We start from the raw sequence: 24,430 nt of genomic DNA on the forward strand, positions 1-24,430 counted from the left end.
CCATCTTTATGGTCATTGTGAATGTCCACTGCAGGATTATGAAACTCTGTTGATCTCTTTTGCAGAGTCAAGTGCATTTGCAGCAAGAAGCCGATAAAAGTCTCAGCGTGGAAAGCTGAATCCCTCCACATATTGTCTCGTCATGGAAAGAAATGTGTGGAGGTAAGTTTCTTTACTGACCATATTTTAAATTACATCCAGGTGGCAAACATTCAGAAGACTTTTCAAGAACAGAGCCGTTTCCTCTGTGGTATAAATCAGCAACATAGTTATTATATGCTGACCCCTTCAGACGAGGCTTAAAACTGCATCTACTGTACAGATGAAAGTAGAATGAGCTTTCACTGGCACCAACTGAGCACCAATGCGTTGGCAAACAACTTTAACATTTATAAGAAGATACATTTTTGTTGCGAGTGTTCAGAAAATTTGAGATGTTAGCTAAACAAAAATTATTTAAATTGAGGTACTTTTAGTCTGTCAGGTGGGAATTAGTATCCCAACTGACAGAATACAAGTATAGTATAATATCTCAAATGGTCCACAAAATTTACAAATATTTAACTTTAAAATATCTGTGAGGTTTCATGTGGTCTAGTCTTTTATAATTGCTTTTGTTTGTCTGCACTGTGAACCATTTTATTTCATTTATTGGAGAGTGCATTGTCACCATTATTTAATTCCAGCACCAGGTACTGTCCTCCTGCAGAGATTGGTCAAGTTTGCTACAAAGATAGTTATCACTTCCGGTTTCAACTTCCAAAATAAGACCATCCGCAAGGATGTTACTACATGAACCAAATCAAATGTAGTAATCTGAAGGTAGGCTGGAGGAAAGGGTCATGTCAATGAGTCTTGAACAAATTGGTTGCGTATAGAATGAAATAACTATATGAATATCATTTTTTTCAAGATGAGATATTTCATAAATGAGCTCATTAACAACGGAGTAGTATTTAAACAACTTTTTACACAGGACGTGTGGTATGATTTAGCTGTCCTTTTTAATTCGTTGAGTGGAGTGTCCCTTTTAAGAGAAACTCGTTTTGAAATCATTAAAAAGCTGAGCGTTTATCTAACCCGATCACAATTTAAACACTTTTTGTTCAGCTTTATTTTGAAATCGTGAAGCGGACTTCCGGTGTAGTCTGCCTGACTTGACGCAGTGAGTCCGCTGGTTCAATGCAGACGGTGTGACGTCACACAGAGTCGGTCAGCTGGCTCCTCTCTCCGAGCAGCAGAGAGAGCCTCTCCCATAGGGAGACATCACCATCACCGCCCGAGCCCGGCCAGCTGCGTCGGCCGCCCGCTGTAAAGGGGGATCAAACATGGTGGAAGCGATATAGTGGCGGAACGGGGCGTCGGCTGCGGATCAGGGAGCGTTCGATTATTTATTTAACTATTTATTTATTTATTTATTTCCCCCTGCCAGCAATGGCCGGGGTCCATGGCTGCGGCTGCTGCTGAGAGAGTCAGGTGCAATATATCATCGACGAAGGCATTTCCTCGGCATGGGCTCAGCGAGGGCCGAAGCTCCGGCTGGACAACTCCACATCCGCTGCTCCCCGGATCAGATGCTCTCTGCGGGGGGAGAGCAATAGCTGGGCCGCGTCTGGAGGCGATACAACGGGCTGGTGGCGGAGGAGGAGGGGGCCCTCTTTACATCACAATATTAGAGCCAGTAATTTCAAGGTTAAGCACAGCAACAGCCAGTTATCGTTCAGTGAATGTGTTGCTGCGGCAGCATGGCATAGGCTGATTGTTTTCTTTATTTGATCGAAGGCTGTGATTGAATGCCCCCTCTTTTTACGCGCTGAGCGGATCCAAACCTTGTGACAGTCTCGCCTTGCAGGCCTGAAAAAAACTGTTCAACGCAGCCTCCTCATCTGGAAGAGAGAAGCCGGGTCCAGCTGCCAAGATGATGGAGCTGCAGATAGACGAGGTGGTCTACCAGGACGACTACGGCTCCGGCTCCGTGATGTCGGAGCGGGTGTCGGGCTTGGCCAACAGCATCTACCGGGAGTTCGAGCGGCTGATCCGCAGCTATGACGAGGAGGTGGTGAAGGAGCTGATGCCGCTCGTGGTGAACGTCCTGGAAAACCTGGACGGGGTGCTGACCGAGAACCAGGAGCACGAGGTGGAGCTGGAGCTGCTGAAGGAGGACAACGAGCAGCTCATCACCCAGTACGAGCGGGAGAAAGCGCTTCGCAAGCAGGCGGAGGAGGTGAGTCACCTCCCGGGTCTGATGGGCCTCCATACCCGCATCATCACATCCATCTTCACGCTGCTTCACAGTCACGGTGTCCCGTCTGAAGCGAGAGGGTTCACCAGACATGTGACTCACGTTAAGGCCTGTGACATGAGCTTATTTTTAGTCTCATACACTGCTGACACATGTTCAACACTGTCTTCTATCAAGCTATTTATATAAAAAATATTAATATATGCCTATCATACAGTTTTTATAGTAGTTTTGTTAAAATGGCTTAGAAATACCTCAATAAATACCTGATCTTACATTTACTACATTACTTAAGTGAATATCATGATACCCAAATCAGAATAACAACTGATTAGACAGTGTATATTTTATGTGCTATTACTCAGCAGGTATCAGAACCTCAGGTGTCAAACATGTAGGCCTTATGACATAAGTGGAAGGTATGAAGCATAGTAAAGCAAGAAAATAAATTCCTGTAAATGATTTAGAATATACCCTTTTAATCCTAATCTGCTTTCCAGGGATTTTACAGTGATAACATATACCAGCTCAGATGTTTAGGTCAATATACAGTCACTATATCGTCAGATACCTTACACAAGTAGATGCAAGTAAACAGTACTCAAAGGTTAACATATACAACACTTATACTAGTTAGTGTTGAGTCCAAACTGTCATAGAAACACATTTATATGTATGGATAACTGTTTATACTAACTGGACCTACTTAAGCTTTTACGATTATAGGTTTTACTGTCACAACTACTTCTGCTACTAATACTACCACCATTATTACTACAGCTACTAACAGTGTTTTCACCACTGCAAACATCAATGCTAACTAACAAGAAGGACAATATACAATACTAATGTTTGCTTTTACAATAAATTAGTTTCATTTTTAGTGCTCTTTTATGATACCTGAGCTTCCACACAGCACAGTTCAAGTCTCATATGCAAATACTTATGCCAATGTAAAGTAAGTAGATGATAGTGTTCATGCAGTAAATGGAGATAAAGTGACAGCACACAGCTTTGACAGATGAAGTGTGTGAGCCTGACTCTTAGTGGGTGTTTACACGTGAAAACACTGCAAGAACAGGAACACAAAAAGGAAAAGTGGACATCAATATGGAGCTATTACATTACCGTCCAAGCTCCACCTCCAGCATATCTTCCCCCCCCTGACCAGTTGAACAGCAGCCGTGGTACCAGCGGGCGTCGTAAAGCAACTTTAATCCTTCTCCCATCCAAAGCGGCCTCAGCATATCACTGTCAGCCCAGCTAGTATCAGCTTAGCTCAGCTTTTAGTCTGTTTCATCATCTGCTTCCCCTCTGTGTCTCCTCCCTGAGTCGCGGATCTAGTTTGTTTTCACTTTAAGCTGTTAATTCAGGGAGGACTTGCTGCGTCATATTAAAATTTCAGTGTTCGCATATTTCAGCTTATTTCAATATCGTGACCGGGGAAAAAAAATCCAGTATGTTTATAATGACATTGTGGTTGTCTTGTAAGTAATACTTTAAAACCAACAGGTGCTGCAGGTAAGAGTAGGAGCTGAGTGGGCTGAGAGCATTGTTTTAATTGAGAGATGCCAACAGGTCCAGACACGTTTTAGTTTTTGCCCAAACAATGATACTGAAACTAAATACATAATGACTGTATACCCGTCAGATATATAAATCAAAAGTGCATTAAGCAGCCTTTAGCAGACTTTATCTTTCCACGAGATCTTCATTTAATTGTCTGATCCTGCTTCGCGTCACAAGAGAGAACCTAGATTTAAAACTGCACACGTCCACAATTTGAGTAATGTTCCCCTTTTATCACATCGACCAACCTTCTCATATGAATTCGATTTGTAATGTTTATTTTCTGTCTCCAGGGAAGGTTGTGGTGAGAGCCTGGATACTTCCCCCAAAAGCTGGGTTTCATATTGGACCCGCACCTATTGAATGTTACACTTTGGCCTTGTTTATATATTAAGCAACCAATTCAGACGTTAATATAATATAGCCTCCTTTTATGGTCAAGTGTATTTCTTGATTTTCTTTGGCGTTCAGGACGCTGAGGTTTGCCTCCAGTGAGAGAAGTCGATTTACATCTTCAGCTCAAATTAGGTGACACATTTGAATGGGACAATTAAACAGAGACAGTTTTGTCTGACTATCGGAGGGGTAAAATGGGGGATGGGACGACCTAAGAGGGGTGTGGAATCACAGGAAATCAATAGTGCACAGAGCACACTGAGGGAGCCTGGCACTGTAACCTGATTTGTGTTTATGAGGAGCAGAAACAGAACAACAAATATAGAGACGGAGAACTAGCCTGAGGTTCAGAAAGCTGTAGTGTAGGAAAAGGCTAATACAAAGAAAAGGCCGTGTGAGAGAGAATCTCAGAGCCGGAGGAAAACAACAACGCTCCCTCTCGCGAGACACCGGGAGCAACGAACAAAAAGCATCTCAGATTACAGGGTTATTAGGCTCAAGCTAATGGTAAACAAAGCCACAGCTCTGCGTCTGCTCGTGTAGCCCTCACCAACACATCCAGGATTACAGTTAAGAGTTTAACAGATTCAGCCATTTTGTAGCATCTTAGTTGTTTTCTGTCTTGTTCTGCGTCCGCCTGCTTGAGTGACCCATCACTTTGTGCCGCCAACACTTCTCAAAATGCGGTTACAGTAAAAGATTGATCATCTCTGACCACGCCCCAATCACCTTCTCTCTTGATGTGATTTGCTTTAGTTGGTTGTAAACGGAAAACTGATTTTGTGTGACTCATCAGCTTCGATCCAAACGGTACAACTGGCTTCTTGAGCTGCAGATTCGACATGGTCACAGATGCATTTCTTCTAAAAGCACTCTCTTAACATGTAACCTGAGAACAGGAGGTCGGGCTGTAGTCGGTTCTGTCTCTGTTCAGGTATTTCACAATGTAAGTCGTTGGAAATGTGACCACATTGCAGTCAAATGCTCTTAACTACGGTTTGTCAGGGTAGCACATTAGCTTCACAAGGCTACCGATGAGTTATTCATACTGGACAGAATAAAACAATATTCCAGCCCATAAATACATACATTGTGTTATTCCCCTTTTGAGAAAGTCTAGTCACCAAACCACTACATCAGTATGCTGTACCTCCTTAACGCTGCGTTTGAACAGCGAATACTTATTACTGTAGGACGTGTTCCCGGTCCAGGTGGATATTATAGTGAGAAGCTGTGATCTGCTGCTCTGAAGGTAGAACGACTTTACAGCATAACGTTCACTAGTTTTACAGCGTTTCAATCAAGACACCCAATATGAGCAGAAAACATCCCTGCCTTTATCGACTTAAAGAAGAGATACTCTTATTGTGTGAAGCAATACATTTTAAGTCCTAAAGAACACCATGCTGGCCCTCCAGATATAAATATGACATATTATGATGAAAAATACAATAGTTTGTATAGTTAGCGTCTTTATTTGATGTATAAACTTGGTTTTCAGTTATTTTATTGGTAGAAAAGCTCCAAAAACAAAACAGTATGACGGCTGTTTATTCAGCTCGGTAGTTGACGATAATAATATGCAAATTCTCTCTTTATTGAGTCACATTTTTTGTCATTAAGTTGATTTGATAAAGAATCTTGTCTCTTTAAATGAGCCAATAAGAAGAGTAGCATATCTGTGACCTCTTGCACTCAGAGCTGGAGACAGTCAGCAGCTGAAAGGACTAATTGGTTTATTTTCCTGCTAAAATCCACTCTGCATATGACGATCAAGTGTGTTGTTCTCCACTGAAGGTCATCATATTGAATGTGTGCTGGATATCTGCTGCATGTTCCTGGTTCCATAGTCTCACTGCAGTCAGAGGATTACAGTATTAAGACTTTGTGGACTTGCTGCACTGAAAAAAGGACGTCTTTGTGAACAGCTTTATATAAAAAATAAAAAGGGAGTGAAAGGGACGGAGACGGCTCTGTTTGCCTGCTCCTCAGTTACTGTGTTTGTGTTCACTATACGACCAACCGAGGTATTTTATAAAGCTGTTGACAAACTCCAACCTTTCTGTGAGAGGCAAAGACTTTAAGAATCAAATGTTTTTCATCTAAACACACACTTAGTCTTTGACTCATGAGGGCAGACTGCACTGTTAGTTTCTCTGAATCGTTTTGAAAGGTAATGGCTGCTGTGAACAATTTCACAATTACAGGACTTCGCTGTGTATTGACCACAAGCATCGTAATCTAATCCAATCAATATAGAATAATTACAACGTTATATAACCTGTCACTTTAAGTGGAGTTCATGAATGTATTTCCAGTTCTGTAAAGACCTAATTTTTGTTCTTGTCTTCCATTAGAAATTCATTGAATTCGAGGATGCGTTGGAAGCTGAGAAGAAGGACCTGCAGGTGCAGGTGGAGTTTCTGGAGCTGCAGGGGAAACAGCAGGAGCTCAAGACCAAGAACTATTCTGACCAGAGTGAGTGGACAGACTTCCTCCTGACTACAACCCTCTGTGTTTCCCATGATACACTGTACGCGTAGCACATGTGGCTCTTTATGAACGTCCCAGGCAAAGCTAAAATCAGGATCGCTATAGTCGGGTCCAAGACGCAACACCAGGAGAAAAAAAACTAACAACATCCATTAAAAATGATTTGAGATCAGCAGGCACAGGTTTGAATTGACATCCAGTTTTGACTGAACAAGAAAAAGCCCAAAACATGAAGGATTGGTGTTGAGACTCGTACTTAAGGCAGAGTCCCGTTACCTGGACATTGACTGACTTCCTAAACGTTATTTGATGAATTTCAGTTAATAGCTCAGCAGCTCTTCAAGTTGTTTTTCTTCAGATACACAAATAAAATAAAAATAAACACTAAAGCTAAAACGGGGAACTGTAAAGGGAAGTAGACACACTGCTGGAGGACGTTGTATTTTTAGATTATGATGCTTCTGTTCACTAAGAATACCTAATGAATACTGGCGTACATATTTGATTGACTGTTTTGTCTTCTTAGACAACTAGCTGTAACTTTTAGTTCTTGTGTCTTTTCACAGACCCAAATAGCTAAATATCTTAAATACTGGCAAGTAAGATTGAACATTAACTAAAGTCCCTCCTAGTGGTTTCCTGCTGTTAAACTGTTCTCTCTCTCTCTCCCAGTCACTCGGTTGGAGGAGCGAGAATCAGACATGAAGAAAGAGTACAACGCTCTGCACCAGCGCCACACTGAGGTAAGAGCAAACCTCCAGCCCATCAACTTTACAACTGGAGCAAAGACATTAGAGAAACACAATTTGAACATCGAAAACAAAGTGTGTGTATTGAAATAAGATGGAAGTGATTTGTAGTAAATAAATAGCAGTATGTAAAAGTCATAGTATGGTCCTTTGAGTGCAATAATCTTACAATCTGGTTCTATTTGTAACTCTTGTCTATTTTAGATTGTGTGGTTAATGAGTATTGACATCATATTGTAACAGCTTTAAACTAATGTCGTTGTCCTTTTGGATCACAACACATTGAATATAGGTTATCTAACATTTAGTACATTATATCTTGTAAATACATAATGATAATCCTTTTAAATGCAACTCCTTTACTCACCAGTCCAGGGTTATTTCTCATGCTTTCTCATCCTTAAACATTTAATTGTCCTCTGCCTCTTTTCTCACACATTTCTCTTTTTTGCCACCGTGCCGCACAGATGATCCAGACGTATGTGGAACACATAGAGCGGTCCAAAATGCAGCAGGCAGGGAGTAACAGCCAATCAGAAGGCCCCGGCTGTGGACGAACGTGAGTCGATTTAACGCGTGTGTTGGTGTAAAAAGGTTGTTCGTATGTCTTTGTGTGGATTTGAATTATAACTTTCACCCATCGTCTCGTTGCTGCTGTTTCATGTTCTGTGTATTTTCATGTTTCAACATCTCATTGTGTGTTGATGCCGGCATTTGTTTGTCAGGAGCCGTGATGAACAGCTGCTACTTTTCAGCCTGTGACAGAGAGGAAATTATGAAACTTGTGGAAAAATAATTAGAAAGTTCGGAGTTTTTTTTTTTTCCAGCTTTCTGTTTTCAGCAATTAGTCGACTGATGAGCATGAATATTTATTAAGCCCGAAGTAAGACGAGAGGCGGGACATCTGGTGCAGCTTCTGTAGCAGAACCGCAGTGTTTATAATGCATGAGGGCTGCATTATAAACACTGACAGACTTAGAAGACAAACTGATGATTATCTCAAGTTTTAGTAAGAATAAAAATGATCTTCAAAAAGTTCAGAATTGTAAAAAAAAACTGGAGTCAACTTGTAAAGGCGTGTGTGTGTGTGTGTGTGTGTGTGAGAGAGAGTGTGTTTGTGCGTTTTCATATATCATGGCATGTTCCTGTCTTTCTCTAATCACTGTCTGTCTGTCTTGCTGGCTTGCTCTCTGTTGCTGCTGTTTGCACAGTCAACGCCACACATGGAGGAAAAGGTAAATCCAACATGGTCCCACAAGTCCCTCAAGAAATATTCCTTTTTGCTTTATTAGTTATTGATGGGTGTGACAACAATTTATTACTGTGACTATCAATAATGGTGCATTCGAATAACAAATAATGAAATGGTTCAGAGGTCGTGTAAAAGCAACGATCACATTTTCCAGTTTACTCCTCTTTCTCCCTCATGAGTTGCCAGTCTGTCCGTCCATGTGTCTGTCCGTCCATGTGTCTGTCCGTCCATGTGTCTGTCCGTCCATGTGTCTGTCCGTCCATGTGTCTGTCTGTCTGCCTGTCTGTCTGCCTGCTCTGCTTGTTTTATCTGTCAGTATTCTGCAATTAAATACAAATGTATTTATATTAAGCAATATAGAAAAAGGAATAATCTTCCGCGGTTCTTATACTTTTTAATTTTTACTATTTTCTGATAATGACAAAAAAAACAACATTGTATTTTATCATTACACAAAAAGTAGCAATTTGAGCTGTGCATGTGAAGTTTTGTAAAACAGCAGATATAAGTAGATGTGGATACATTGATTTGCAACATGCACACACAGTCTGTACTGCATGTAGTTAATCAGCCATACGAGGAGTTAATTCCTGCATCGTGCATTTATAGGAATATCTTTAGATGTGTTATCTGTGTTGAGTTTTCCACAAACTACCTGTAGTCGTCTGTGTTGATGGCTCCATCTGTGTAAATGACTTGCATCTGTATCCACAGTAAACTAGAAAAGCTCATGAATCCAATACGTTTTGCCTGGTGGACTGGACTGCATGCTCTCAGAGCCCCTGTTGCTTGTCTTTTAATGGGTTTAAAATCCCCCTAAAACCCCTTTCCCTAACTTGTTCTATTTCTATATTATTCATATTTATTTATATAAGGATGCTGTTTTGATTGCAGGCGTTTGTTGTTTGTCTTGACAGTGATATCAGTCACCTCAGCAAGAGAACGAGCATATTTTGGAAATGTTGTACAGGTTTTTCTGTGCCTTGCATCTAACGCATGCCAGGAAAACCTTCAGCCCTGGAGAATGAAAAGTAAAAAAAAAAAAAGATAGATTAATAAACAATTATCCATCTCTCGTTAATCTCCACTCTTCTCTGTGTCTCCTGTGGCAGCAGCAAAGCGGAGCGGCCGCCTTCATTGAGCCTGTACCCCAGCGGCGAGGGCATGGTACGTGGGGGTCTCGGGGGGGCTAGGATGATGCCCGGGAAAGACATCTGGCAGGTCAGCGAGCTCGGCCGGTCTACCCTCTGCTCTGCCTATCAGGTGGGACAGACAGCGGCCCTGTCCTCCACCACGACCACAACCGCAGCCTGGGGAGTGGAAAGGGGAGGGGCCGGTCTTACTGCTGCCCGTCCCGCTAGCCACACCCACACGGACCACCTCCCCTCCCACGCCTGCTTGTGTCACTTTTGAGGAAACAATTTTACTCGCATCACTTGGATAAAAAGTCTGATTTGTTAGGTATATATGTTGACTCGAGCAAGCAGGGTCCATATTATTTTCCATGAAGTTTGTGTGATCATGGCGCTTGCAAACCACGTTTTAGTTTACTCTTGCGAATTAAGTTTAAATGTGCAAATGTCCCCTTTTTTTAAACTAGTGCTTTATTTGTGAGAGAAACAGCCACAGTAAAAGAAAATATCACAAAGTCACTGACAAGTTAGCATTTTTTGAGATTTTTTGAGATGAATTTGATAACAACGTAACAATAGGAGTTAAAATAGGGAATCCATCATCAAAATAGGCAAAAAAAAGAATAATGATAATAGTATGTCCTTTAAGTCCAAGTGAAGCCTTGAAAAACGTAATGGAATCGAACCATGAACCATGGAGCTCCTTACAAGAAAGTCATAATTGACTCTGACTGGTATTGGTATAATGGTGTTATAGGTAAAATGTTCCTTCACTATATAATGCTCATGTGATGTTTGTCTCCTGCTCCCATGTCATCGTCTCCAACCACCCAGGAGGATGGATCAGAGTCCGACTCCGTGGCGGCTACACCCAGCAGCACAGGAAGCAAGTCCAACACGCCTACCTCCTCCGTCCCCTCCGCCACTGTCACCCCGATTAATGAGGGCTTCCTGCCGCAGACCGAGTTTGACGCGACGCGGGCCGGGAACCGCAGGAAAAGTGCCAAGCGGCTCAGCCGGAATATGGAGGTGCAGGTTTCCCAAGAAACCAGGAATGTCAGCATCGGTAAGAGCGTGTTACCAAATGTGTCTTCAGACTAAACCATTGTTCCCTCTCGAATGTCGGAGTAGTGCAAAGTGCAATATGGTCGAAATGTTTACAGTTGTTTTAAAGTTCTGTTCTGTTTCCTGCATGTTTTTCCAGGTATGGGAAGCAGCGATGAGTGGTCCGAGTTTCAGGAGATCATTGATTCCACGCCTGAGCTGGACATGTGTGTGGACCCCCGTGTGTACGGAGGAGGAAACAGGTACAGATACACTGTGATGCATAATTTACCCATTATATGCAAAGACCTGCTTGGTTGAGTTAGATAATTCAACACCGTGAACATCATGTCTGCAGTTATTCTTGGTTGAGATTAGGGTTAGTAGGGTTTTGTTGTGTGCAGATTTGTAGTCAGTTGGCTCAAAGCAAGTTAAAATAAAAAAATCAGCAAGGGGGAAGTTGCCAGACTTTTGATGGACATCAGTATTACACATGAACAGGACGGAATAAACAAAACTCTCATATTTTGATTAAAATTAATAGAAATATGTTTAAGTTGTATTCATGCTGCATGATGCTCTTTACCTGTACGAATTTTGATGATACTTCAGGGACTACGAGTGAGATTCTTTGGTCCTATCGCAGCATTGGTCTAATGAAATGTAATGTGTGTGTTTCAGCCCCTCACAGGGCATAGTGAACGAAGCCTTCGGCATCAACACTGACTCTCTCTACCACGAGATCAAAGACGCCAAGTCGGACATCATTGGAGATGTCGACGCAGGCGCCGAGCTGCTAGGTATGAACAGGACTTTGACGGTTATAACGTTTGTTAGTTTTATCAGTTTCAATTATTATCTTAAAGCTTGGCAGTTGCAGCTTAGTGATATCCTTCTGTCAGTGGTAAGTATTTCTCTTCAAAGTAAACGCCTGAACACTGCTGCCTCGTTGTTCACCGTGAACTGGTGAAAGTGAAGCTTGAGGCTTCTACTTGTCTGCTAACGTGCCAACGTGTGATATTACTCAGTGAAATCAGATTCAGTGTAGATCCAGAGGACAGGAAGTAAAGGCGGATGCATGAGCGCATCACACAAGACAGCATTGGCTTTGCGTTACGTCAGGGCAGGAGCTCCATGTGACGCTGTGTGAATGTGAATGACTCTGACTTTTTACCTTGCATGGTGCCGTGCCGGCAGCTCATCCCTGAGTCACTTCATGAAAATACATACAGTCGCTCTCTGGCTGCACGCCAAACCTCTGCTGCCCATTCATGCAGTGTTACATCTATTATTTCTGTTTACTATTTCTTGTTTTTCTTTCTCTGTTGTATGGGGCAGAGGCATGTTAAATGCTGATTAAACAGATCCTATTTGTAAAAGTTGAATCTAGTATATTTCTCAGATTTCCTTGCATTTGTTTTGCTTATTATTTATCGTAGATGTGTCTGATTTGGACCACACTTGGTGGATTTTCTCTTATTTTCTGGGTTGTTTTGGTTTTTGATTTATTGTCCCTGATTTTTATGCAGCAGAAATACGACGGGAGCTTTGATCCGTCTTCTTGTCCATCTGATAACTTCTCACCCGTTTCTTTTTTTCCTTTTTATGTGCTTCTGCTGGTGACACCCATAGGGGAGTTCTCAGGTGTGTATCTGAACATGCATTGGTTGGTATATTTTTCTTTCACTCTGTCGACTCCCATCTACTTGCTAAGCTTCACACCTAAGAGCAGTTATTAACCAGTGTCATTGCTATTGTTATTATACTGCTATATAATTACTAGTATGTTATTTAGTCATTGCTTGGTCGAACAATTGGAGATTTTGATGATATAGTAGATGCCCAATATCCATACACTTGTTCCTTTAAAGTCACAGTGAAATGATTTTAATCTTTAGTGATTGCCATGAGCTACACCAGTCTGCTTTCCTTAAGCTTTCAGTCAATAGTATTTTTTAAAGTGCACTACTCTCCCAGACTCGCAGTACATCCCATTGGTTAAGAGACATCCACCCAGCTTTATGATCAAATAGGAAATGCATCATTTCACAGCAGCAATATGCTCCTAAAAAGGCTGTTTCACTGGGACTTTAAAACAAATCTGATGATGTTTGATGAACTCAGCGGTTGGGGTCACAGAAGTATTCTCTTGTTTCAGTTTGAGGGCTGAATAGCAGCTTTTGTGTTCTTTAGCCCTGCTGCTCTTCTTCAAGTCCAACATAATAAATGCTTATCAGCATCTTCTCTCTTCCATTCCTGTCCTTCTCTTTTCCCTCTCTGATCCGTGGCCTCTCCTCTTCTTCTCTCTTTTCTCCCCTCCCTTCTTCTTCTTTTGCCTCCAGTTCGTGATGATTTCTTCGGTAAGGCACACTTTGCCCTCGCTCGTGGTCACATTTGCTTGTTATGTCATTCCCTGGCCTCCAGCTTACACGTTTTTTTCCGGTTCCTTCTTTGTACTCGTTTCTTTGTGTGGCTTTATGTTTATATTTTGTGCCACCTGTGCACCTCGCATTCCTAATGTTTAGATAGTTGTCAGTAATGAGCTGCTCATTTACAGAACATTAGAATAAAAAGACGCTTTTATGAGAAAGATCCTTTAGAGAAGATGCAGAAAATAGAGAGAGTCAGAGGAAGATAAATAGGTTGTGTGGTGAATAGCTCTTCAACTGGAGACAACACTTTTGGCTTTTCTTTTGTTTGTCCTCATGTCCAAATGTTTTGTGTGCTTGACTTCTGTTGCACAGTGCTTGCTGCTTGCACGTACACTTTTCAATTAATGTCTGGCAATGATTAAAATAATAAAGATGTAATATCAAAGTCAACAGGTTGAGCATGACAGAAACACCTTTCATGGTGAAGGGATCAACTTTGAATATATGTGCACTCATGGAACTGGGTAAAGCTCTGATCAAATGGCATGATACGTTTTGAGGGGAAGAATTGTTGTGGTTGTACTTTATCTAAATGTTGTTACAAGGTGGTAACCTACTAAAAGTTAAAATGATACTCAAAGATGCTTCTGGACTGTCTCTGTCTGAAAGAATAACTTAAGTATAATGAGTGTATAGTCATTGTTCTCCCAATATTTAACATCAAAGCTTCCCTGTTGGCATGAGTGCTTGAATCAATAAGCTGTCCATTCATTTTAATTTCATTGATTTATTAAACCTTTGGCTTCTGTGGAGCTTTCATTTGCTCCTCAACAGACACTTGCTGTACCTTGGCTGGTCTGAAAGGCAGTGTTGCCATGAAAGAACTCTGGGAAATGCATTTTGCTTATCGATCAATGGATTTATTGACTTATGGATGTTTTCTGTTGTGTGTGTGTGTGTGTGTGACGATTAACAGAGATGTGAATGTGACTGTTTCAGGGATGGGCAAGGAGGTGGAGAACCTGCTGACGGAGAACAAACAGCTCCTAGAGACCAAGTAAGACGATCTGTGTGTGTTGGTGTGTGTGTTGGTGTGTGTGTGTTGGTGTGTGTGTTGGTGTTAACCCTTGTACACCTTTTGCCTTTCATCCTTTCAAATGTGTTTCATACATACTGACAGATTTGTTTGTGCTCTAAAAGTACGTTAAGATGAGTGTGACATTCCTCTGGTTGGATCATGATGTTTAACAATCGGTTTGCTCGTAAACATGAGAACACAACTTGTAGTTTCCTGGAGCTGGTTTTGTTTTCTTACTTCCTGCTCTCTCTGCACTTTGCTCGACAGAAATGCTCTCAACATTGTGAAAAATGACCTTATTGCCAAAGTGGACGAGCTGTCGGGGGAGCAGGAGGTGCTGAGGGAGGAGCTGGAGGCTTTGAGGCAGTCCAAGAACAAGGTGGACGCCAGACTCAAGGAGCTGGAAGAAGAACTCAAGAGGTGAACATTTGTTTTTTCAGGAAGAAAACAATATACTCCTTTAAATTAATGTAATGAGAAAAAAAAGCATTTGGAGAAGCTACAGATAGCAATGAACCGGTCAAATGCAAGGTAAATAATTAGTGCAGCAGTTAGAGGACAACAAGTTGTATCCGTCAACATATTGTCTTAAACTGTTGACCTGTAATCCAAACCTTAGTGACTCTTCGTTTCTAACCAAATGAATACATCCTGTTAACAGACACAGAGGAAAAGTAACATCATAGTCCTGAAAAACGGTCACTGGTGAAGTACGAGAACCGGAGGACGAAATGTCTGAATTCATGTCAGTTTTTCTGTGTTAACTTCAAACCAAAAGGAGCACACTGTCATAATGCTCTTTTTCCTTCCTTCCTCTATAGTTTCCCTATTTTCTGTGAATATTTTCTGTGTCATTTTGTTCTATACACATTTTAACTTTTATCGGACATGTTTGCCTGCAGTTCAAATACAGTTTGTGTAACACTGACTTTGCTTTTGGGCTGCAGGCTAAGAGCAGAGGCTCTCGGTGCGTCCCGGGACTCCAAGGATGAAGGAGGTGATGATGTGAGTAAAACAAATGTCTCGTCCCTTTGCATGCAGATATCAGTGTTATTTTCTTCATCACCACTAGTGTAATGAAGATCTCACACAGTAGAAAAATACTTGTAACTACATATTTTTTGTTGTTTGGTTGATGTGTAAAAAGTATTTTAATACATTAAAACATGACATAACTACTGTCAGAATACTGCACACTGCCAGTAAATCTGTGTTTTCAGACCTTGTGTATATATTAATAAATGGCTCTTGTGTGGTCAGTTTTCATCACCCATGCAGGACGGCGACATGACGATGACGCAGCGGCGGCGGTTCACCCGGGTGGAGATGGCCCGCGTGCTGATGGAGAGGAATCAGTACAAAGAGAGGCTGATGGAGCTGCAGGAGGCCGTGCGGTGGACGGAGATGATCAGGTAGACGAAAGAAAGCTTTAAACTAGAGATGAAGAGCTTGGATGACCGCTGGACGGGTCGGGAACGGTTGCTGTGTTTGAACTCAACATTTTTTGTCTGTTTTGGTTTTGCCTTCTATTTCTTTGACTCGCACCTCTCTTTCCTCTCAGGGCGTCCAGGGAGAGTCCTCAAATCCAAGAGAAAAAGAAGTCCACCATCTGGCAATTGTGAGATTCTGCTTTTATTAAACCTTTTTTACTAGAGTACAAGTTTACTGATACCCTGAATTTATGAACCAGTGAAATATCAAATGTAAAACCTCTTTTTTTTTTTTTTTTTTTTTTTCTTCTCCATCCACCAGCTTTGCACGTCTCTTCAGCACATCGTCCAGCCCTCCGCCTGTGAAGCGGCCGTACTACAGCGTCAACATCCACTACAAGTCGCCTTCACCCGCTGGTTTCTCTCAGCGACGCAGCCACACCATGTGTCAGATCTCCACCTCCAACCGCACGCTGGAGTTCTTCCCCGAAGAGTGAGCAGCAACCAGCTACATACCGTCACTAAACCTACCGCCACTCCTCACTAAACCTCCGTCCTTCACTTCCTCTCACTCTGCTTTGGTCTGAACGCCTGCTCGCTTGCTCGCTTTAAAAGCAGCTTGGAGAGTAGAGAGCTTCCAGCATGTTCAACATTACACATAGAGTAGTTTTGAACCTTTCAAATATACATAAAACAGTTAAATACCAAACTCGCATACAGACACAAATACTAAACACTTTTAAAATCTTTCATGATTCTCACTTTAGGGTGAGAAGCTAGAATAAAGCTTAGTTTAATTTGTGCTGATAACAACCGCTGTTGCTTTGTTTTCTTTCTCTCCTCTTCCTCTTTTCCTCGCTGCTGGCTGGCCAGGCTGCTAACGCTTCGCTTTCTTCTCTTCCTTCTCTTCCCTTCCCTCCCGTTGCTTCCAGACTGGCCAGTAACAGTGTTGCGTCTCTCCTCAGTGACTCGGCACTGTTGGCCCGCCGAGAACAGCGACGTGAACAGTACCGGCAGGTCCGCGAGCACATGCGCCGCGATGACGGGATCATGCAGGCGTGTGGCTGGAGTGTGCCGTCTCGCTTCAAACAGGTACACACACACGCACACACACAACCTTGTCCTACATGGTCAGCAACCTCCCTGAAACTCCACTTACACAACAAAAACACACAAATAAATGAGTTTGTATGAAAATGTTAAGTTACTGACAGGACAGGTGAAAACCTCTGGACTCGAGTGATTTCAAGCTTGTGAAATGATGACGTAATTTGGCTGTTTATATCTCTTTGTAAACAAATCCAAGAGGTATTTAAGTTTGTTTGAAACAGGTAGGTCAAGCACAAACATTTAAACAGGTGGCTCTAAATCTGGTCTCCCACAGAATGGAGTTCAGACGGACAGCGCTCAGGACAGCCCGCTGAAGAGACCTCAGGCAAGTGAGACCGACAGAGTTCCAGCATGACTTCCCTTCTCTTGAACCTTCCCTTCCATATCCAGACAGTCTAGACAGCGGACAGAGGACCAACTGTATGATTTTTATTGCAACTTTGCTATGAAGTGCTGCTGAACTTGTGAAAATCAAGGGACATTTTTCATTTTGAGGCATGATATCACACACACATTTATGACTGCATCTCTCTAATAAACTGTCTTTGAGGAGTTGATTCCATCTAATTTTCAGACAAAGTTGTTTTAGCATACAGTATAAATTAACCTGAATGAACAGTGGCAGCTACCTGTATTTCTGGGACCCTTGTTTTGTGTATTGCATGACATCCCATCAGGTTATTTCCAGTGCAGTTACAGTAGAGTTTAACAGCAAAATAATCTCACATAAAGATCATATTTTGGTGCCACAATCAAAGAGTTTTCTTTTATTTTGTAACAGGATAATTCACTACTTTGATTGTCTCCTTACCTCTTATCACCGCCTGCTTTTAGACAAATGTCGAGAAAGAGGACAACCGCATGAAGAACGTCCCGGTCCCGGTGTACTGTCGTCCTCTGGTGGAGAAGGACCCTAACAGGAAGGTGAGGCCTTCAGTCGATGTGAACCGCTGTAGCTCTACTCAAAAATGTGTTATGATTGTTAGTTCACTTGAATGTTATGCAGAATGATTTATGTGCAGTTTGACGCTAGAAGGATTTAATATCCATCAGGGAACGTTTCTCTGTGCTCACCTTAAATCTCAGTTTAACACGTGTAACTATACGTGATATTACAACTAGTCTGGAAGCCGATAATGTTCCAATGTGTGTTAAGGAACTCGGGTAGTGGGACTGTGGGAGGGGGAAGCTTCTCGATGAGACTTCATGCATGATGTCTCACCTGTAGGAACAAAGCATGGTCCTTCCTCCTGAACCAAAATGACAATAACATAATTTTAAAAAGGGCACTGTAGCATTTAAGTGACTCTCAAGTGTTCAGGTGGCCCCTCAATCTCAATCACAACTTTTCTATTATGGGTACGTGTGTGCTCTTGTAGTTGTGGTGTGCAGCTGGGGTGGACCTGACAGGATGGAGGGCCAGCAGCCAGGAGCTGGTACCAGCCAAAGCACCGTCGGGCGGCAGCGACCCCCTCCACGTTGATGAGAACGGGGCTGGCAAGAAGAGCAGCCACAGCTCCCCAGAGAAGAGGAAGGTAGAAACCCACTTTAGGACATTTAGTAGTTTTATTACTACTTAGAGTGTAGTTCAAAACTAACGTTGCACACTCAACTAGAATCATACATGTGGGAAAAATCATATTCACATATTATGAACCACGTCTGTCCTGTTTCTATATAGTCGTCATTGTGTTAAAACCCTGTTGTCTCCTCTATCCGCCCAGTCAAAGGAGCTCCAGGAGACGGACACCATGAACAGTCGAGTGTGGATCCTCACCAGCACCCACTCTGCCAGCAAGGTGGTCATCATCGATGCCAACCAGCCGGGCTCACTGGTCGACCAGTTCAACGTGTGCAACGCTCACGTGCTCTGCATCTCCAGTGTTCCAGGTGAGCGGAAAGGTAGTTGTTAAACCCCCCAGACTGGCATTTCTCTGCACCTGGTATGTTGAAGGGTGTGAATCGTATAAAAAAAAAAAAATGCAAATGGTCATTAGAAAACAAGATAATACCGAGAGGACAGGGTCTGTCAAAGCTGTTGTTGTTGTTATTGTGTGTGTGTACAAACACAAAGGCGTGTGAATGTGTGTGTTTGTATCCAGCTGCCAGCGAGAGCGACTATCCAGCAGGAGAGATCGTGTTGGATCCAGGCGACGGAGGAGCAGGAGTTGGAGGGGACGACGCCGGCAGTGTGGAGGGCATGTTGGCTGGTATCACTCTCGTCGGCTGTGCCACCAACTGCAGCGTTGCCCGAAGCAACTGCTCCTCACGCACTGACACGCCTATAATGGACAAAGGACAAGGTGGGCTCATTGTCTATTATTATCAGTATAGAAAGGTGTCAAGTCAACCAGCTTGTCTGTTTATTTTAATGATGGTGTGCTTCAGCTCCCACCGCTCCCACCATGAATGGGAAGATTCACCCTGCCCAGTCGGCTGAGGAGGCCACGGAGGCCACCGAAGTTCCAGAGTCGACGGCCAGCCACGCAGAGCTGAGATCTGGACCTCCGGGACCGTGTACCGAGCACGTCTTCACCGACCCTCAGCCTCGTCCGTCAGACGCCTCCGACAGGTAGGAGGCCAGAGCCTGTCTGTGTAAGGACCATCAGAGATGGCATGATTAAACGTTTGCGTATGTTTGGTAACTGATAACTTTTAGTACACTAGATCAACACGTCTGCGGTGAAATATGTGGTCCTTTTGTCCTTTGAAATGATAAGTGTGTATGTCGTCTGTCCGCACAGAAGCGCAGGTCAGTCCAAAGAGGAAACTTCTCAGCCTCCAGAGTCGGAGGACGGAGGTGAAGAGACCAAGAACTACACCAGCGTGGCCCCCACTATGTGGCTCGGGGCCCAGAACGGCTGGTAAGTGACTCATTCAGATCTACTCACAACTTCTGCTAAAGCCGCACAAAAATCACATATTGCAACCATTTCCTTACCCATAAGTTTATATATTTACTGTTTTCTTTTGCAATAAAACATCAGTCACACTCTGGATAGGAAGACTCTTTTTGTATCTTCCATCCAAGTAGCACACATAAATATCATGACATGCTTCTTTTGAACTCTATATGCAGTTTGGTTTTGCTCTGGAGTATCTTGCCTCTGTTCTCCCTCAAGGCTCTACGTCCACTCAGCAGTTGGAAACTGGAAGAAGTGCCTCCACTCCATCAAACTCAAAGACTCCGTGCTCAGTCTGGTGTAAGTGGTGCTGACAGTTAAACTCTGTAGTTGTAGTTTGGTCCGTGTGAACTTCTGTAACTGCAGCAGTCTCCTCTGTGATTGCAGACATGTGAAAGGTCGCGTGCTGGTTGCCCTCGCTGACGGGACCCTCGCCATATTCCATAGATCAGAGGGTATTTTGATTTTATATATTTGTTTAAGCGGAGTGCCCATACAACAAACTTCTAGTTGGTTCCTCGAACTAAGAAAAGCACAATTTAGGCTGAAATAGTGTGTTTTGTGTTGACATGAATGCAACTAGTGACTGTTGTAAAAGACAATTATAACTTTATTGGGGTGTTTTTGTCAACAGATGGCCAGTGGGATTTGTCCAACTACCACCTCATGGACCTCGGTCGGCCTCATCACTCAATCCGCTGCATGGCTGTAGTACATGATAAGGTTTGGTGCGGCTACAAGAACAAGATCCACGTAATCCAGCCCAAGAGCATGCAGATCGAGGTGAGTTAAGAATCCACCGTCACGTCATCCTGCTTAAAAATGACACCGACAATAACGTAAAACTGTAATAATGAGTTCTTCCACTCAACACATCATTCTTTCACGGCTCTCTAGAAGTCCTTCGACGCCCACCCTCGCAGGGAGAGTCAGGTGCGGCAGCTAGCGTGGATCGGCGATGGTGTTTGGGTGTCAATCCGGCTAGACTCGACACTGCGTCTCTACCATGCGCACACGCACCAGCACCTCCAGGATGTGGACATTGAGCCATACGTCAGCAAGATGCTGGGTGAGAATCCGTGGACACTTGCTGGTGTTGTTTTCTCACCGACATGCAGCCGGCCCTGTTCTCCATTCACTTTGGTTGTAATTCACAGGCACTGGCAAGCTGGGCTTCTCTTTTGTGCGAATCACAGCACTTCTGATTGGTGGAAATCGCCTCTGGGTAGGAACTGGAAACGGCGTGATCATCTCCATCCCACTGACAGAGAGTGAGTTTAATTTACACGGCTCACAACAAGTGACTCGCAACAAAACGTGTGTCATGAGCTTTGTTTCAAATACAGATAGAAACGGTGAAAGCAGTGCCTGTGTGGTGGCAGAGGAAGGGAAGCTACAAGCACAACATTTGAGGAGTGATCAGCAGTGATTAGCAGTCTCATCGAAACATTAAGCTTTCAGTGGTCTTAAAATCTTCATGACACAGTGTTGGTTACCTCTGCTGAGGAGGTTATTTTGTGGTAAGATGTGTTTGTCCATCTGGATGTTACTAATCTCACGATATTGGGATTTTTTGGTGTTGATCTGAATCCAGCAGCACCATCATGTGGTCACATTATGGATTAAAACCGCTAAACCATGAGATGTAGAGAACATTGTTTTCCTGGATGCCTTAGTTCCATACAAAAAGGCCATGACTTTACTATTTATTTATTTTTTCAGATCTTAAATTCAGCTGATGTGCTGACCTTCAGACACTGCAGAAACTAACAGCAGCTCACATGTTATCAGATTGTATCATTCGGTAGTTATACGGATCAGAAAGGAGGTAACTTTCCCCACATACTGCGCTGCTGTTTATCCGTGTTCCTCTTCAACTCCCTCAACTTTCTTTCCACCTTCTGTTTTCCTGCCTCTCCTCAGTGGCTTCTCCTCTTTCACAGACAGTCTTGGTCATAACTGTTACTGTCCTCTTTCTTCTCTGCTCTCCCCACTCCTCTTCTTCCTCCTCTTCTTTCTTTGCCTCCGCCTCCTGTAGCGGTGGTCCTTCACCGGGGACAGCTCCTTGGTTTGAGGGGTAAGTGGGAGCACTCCCTTCCTCCTGCTGTTGTGATCTACCTTTTCTTGCCCGGTCAAACCTTAATGTCCCCTCCAACGGTGTCTGCAGAGCAAAGCTACCTGTTATGCTTACTTAAATGTGAACACCATTGAATATCAGGCACTCAGTTAGTCCTTTTTGAGCTGTGAACAAAGTCACCAAACGTATTCTATGTGCAATTATTTGTCTTTTTACTGCAGCAGGGCTTTTACTCATTGGTTGCTTTGCATGTTATTATTCATTGTGCTTTACTGCATCAATGACTAAAATATATGTTTGTGTGTACCAGATCCATTGCATGCAAAATATATGCTTTAGGTGTCTCAAATCTATTTTTTTGTAATATTCTAATATCACTTCTCATTTTCAGTTGATCTGTGGAAATATATGGATCTTGTGGGTGTTTATTATTATTTATTTTTTTACCTGTGTCATGCTACCGAATATGATTTGCTATTTAAAAACTCTTGGTTGGTTAGTTATTCACTCCTGGGTTCTTCATCCCTCAGCCAATAAGGTGTCTCCTACATCGTCCAGTGGAGTGATCCACGTGTACGGTGACGACGGCTCTGAGAAGAGCACCGGCAGCTTCATCCCCTACTGCTCCATGGCACAAGCCCAGCTCTGTTTTCATGGACACCGCGATGCTGTCAAGTTCTTCGTCTCTGTACCCGGTAAGCACAAAGCCCGTCTGTGTCTGTCTGTAACTGACCACATTCACTCTTTTTCGACATATACTATGACATTATTTTGAGACAAAAAAAGTTTTATCGCCGTAACTCAAGTAATCACATGGGATTGTCACACAAATATCTGTTAAAATGATGAAGTGATGGCATTTTGGACAAATCGGATGTAAACCCTAACTTGGCATTTTTCTTCTGTGTGACAGGCAATGTTCTGGCCACACTGAACGGCAGTGTGCTGGACAGTCCGTCGGAGGGTGAGGGGTCAACAGCGCCCCAAGAGACGGAGGCCCAGAGTGTTCACAACGTGTTGGTGCTGAGTGGAGGAGAGGGCTACATCGACTTCCGTATAGGTTAGCATATTTCCTGATGTTTTATACAAATGCAAGCCTGTATGTTGTAATGTTGTTTAGAAGAATACATTAAAATATTATCCGCACAATAAAGTTAAGTGTTCCTTGTAATAATCACAGCGCTTACATCTTCTGTCTACGTGTTTTCCTCAGGAGACGGAGAGGACGATGAGACGGAGGAAGGCGACACTGGTGGAACTTCGCAGATCAAACCTGCTTTGTGTAAAGCTGAGCGAAGCCACATCATCGTCTGGCAGGTGTCTTACATACCTGAGTGACACCTGGATTTGCTTTAACCCCCACACCCACTCATCTCCTTAAAAAAATCTCTTCCTGCCCCCAAAAGCTTCCAGCCACCCACACCTTGTAATTATCCCTGGCCATGTAAAAGTCCCCTCTTGGCTCTGAAAACGACCCTTAAAGCCATGTATCGTCCCTTGTAACTATTATATCCCCTCCTGCCCCGTCCCCTTGTAACTTTAATGCCTTGTAAGTACCTCCTCTGATCTAGTGACCTGCCTGCCATCCTGTTTCTGTCCCACCCAGGGCATTGTAACTATCTTCATGAGCCTTGTAACCCAGCCTCATAACTACCTCCCTCCTCTGTATCGCTCTTATATTCACCCTGTAAGCACACTGTATCTCTTCCCATATTTACCTCGATTGTCCTGCATCTGCCCCAGAGTTACTCCTCTTCTTCCTCCACTTAGTTTGTCAGCTGTGAGGCCTCCAGCTCATCTTATTGCAAAGCCCAGAGCCCCAACATTATTGTACCAATAACAAAAAGAATCAAGAACACAGGTGCAGAAATAGGAATGAAAACACTGACTTGCATCTCCACCAGAAATCAGATTTTTCTAACCGCTTATCAGCAATCCATGATTGTTAATGCCATCGTATGTTTAAATGGATTTAACGGATGAGGTGTTCACGGATTGACAGTCTTTGACGGTGTGTGAGAGAGTGGAAACAAATCCAAGGAGACGGCGTACAGAAGTCTTGTTGTGGCTGTAACATTGTAGTGTATAGCAAACGGGTTTACAACGGCATGGAACGAATGGAAAGTCTAAATTTAGTTTGGGCTTTTTTGGCTGTTACCCTCAAATATTTTGCATCTAATCTTGTCTATTTAAAGAAGCTCGATTAATGATTTTCTACCCTGATGAAAACAAAAACCCTCATGAGGATGTAATGACTTTGTGTGGTAAAGACAGGAAACATCTGGTGCCTGATGTGAATCAAAGAGTCATGTGAACAATTGGAAAACCAGTGGAAGGGGTTTTGTTTAATGGTTCGGTCCGAGACTCGTATCTCTCATCTGACTGGCTGTAGATCAGACGGTTCGTTGTAAAGCAGGTGAACAGTGATGTGGTGTCATTATGTGTACAGGGATTATTGTAAAAGTCCAGACACACTGAAGCCCATCCTCTTTGTTCAGTATGAACTTCATGCATTGATCTCTATCTGTGTGGATTAAATATTAAACATATTTGTGTGCTGAAAAAAACCTACAGTTGTCTTA

The 24,430-nt window shown here is 43.0% G+C and overlaps 1 protein-coding gene across 22 annotated transcripts; it reads left to right on the top strand.

Moving 5' to 3' along the window:
• Positions 1–1,185: 1,185 nt before the first annotated feature.
• Positions 1,186–24,415, top strand: mapk8ip3 (mitogen-activated protein kinase 8 interacting protein 3). Of its 22 annotated transcripts, none has more exons than XM_031862007.1 (34): positions 1,187–2,224; positions 6,565–6,685; positions 7,373–7,443; positions 7,917–8,008; positions 8,661–8,684; positions 9,814–9,964; positions 10,669–10,900; positions 11,039–11,141; positions 11,560–11,678; positions 12,511–12,522; positions 13,221–13,238; positions 14,250–14,307; positions 14,596–14,748; positions 15,276–15,333; positions 15,589–15,740; positions 15,890–15,946; positions 16,081–16,251; positions 16,691–16,850; positions 17,143–17,193; positions 17,703–17,792; positions 18,248–18,403; positions 18,593–18,770; positions 18,971–19,171; positions 19,257–19,440; positions 19,613–19,732; positions 19,991–20,071; positions 20,159–20,226; positions 20,406–20,554; positions 20,669–20,840; positions 20,929–21,042; positions 21,810–21,848; positions 22,379–22,543; positions 22,762–22,908; positions 23,062–24,415. In XM_031862007.1, the coding sequence occupies exons 1-34, from the start codon at positions 1,919–1,921 to the stop codon at positions 23,184–23,186; spliced, it is 4,098 nt and encodes a 1,365-aa protein (XP_031717867.1). In that variant the 5' UTR covers positions 1,187–1,918; the 3' UTR covers positions 23,187–24,415. The 22 variants fall into 22 exon arrangements, with proteins under 22 accessions (XP_031717876.1, XP_031717870.1, XP_031717890.1 ...); XM_031862015.1 differs by having other exon boundaries at positions 16,724–16,850; XM_031862008.1 differs by having other exon boundaries at positions 9,817–9,964.
• The last annotated feature ends 15 nt before the right edge of the window (positions 24,416–24,430 follow it).

This window comes from Anarrhichthys ocellatus, unplaced genomic scaffold (genome assembly GCF_004355925.1).
Source record: "Anarrhichthys ocellatus isolate YVR2014 unplaced genomic scaffold, GSC_Weel_1.0 scaffold26, whole genome shotgun sequence".
Classification (NCBI taxonomy): Eukaryota; Metazoa; Chordata; class Actinopteri; order Perciformes; family Anarhichadidae; genus Anarrhichthys; species Anarrhichthys ocellatus.

Bases quoted from the DNA above. Each gene is read 5' to 3' on its own strand.
- mapk8ip3 (XM_031862007.1), top strand. From the start codon at position 1,919: ATGATGGAGCTGCAGATAGACGAGGTGGTCTACCAGGACGACTACGGC. The intron at 16,252-16,690 runs GTGAGCAGCAAC...CGTTGCTTCCAG, and splicing joins CTGGAGTTCTTCCCCGAAGA to ACTGGCCAGTAACAGTGTTG. The intron at 22,909-23,061 runs GTTAGCATATTT...TGTTTTCCTCAG, and splicing joins CTACATCGACTTCCGTATAG to GAGACGGAGAGGACGATGAG.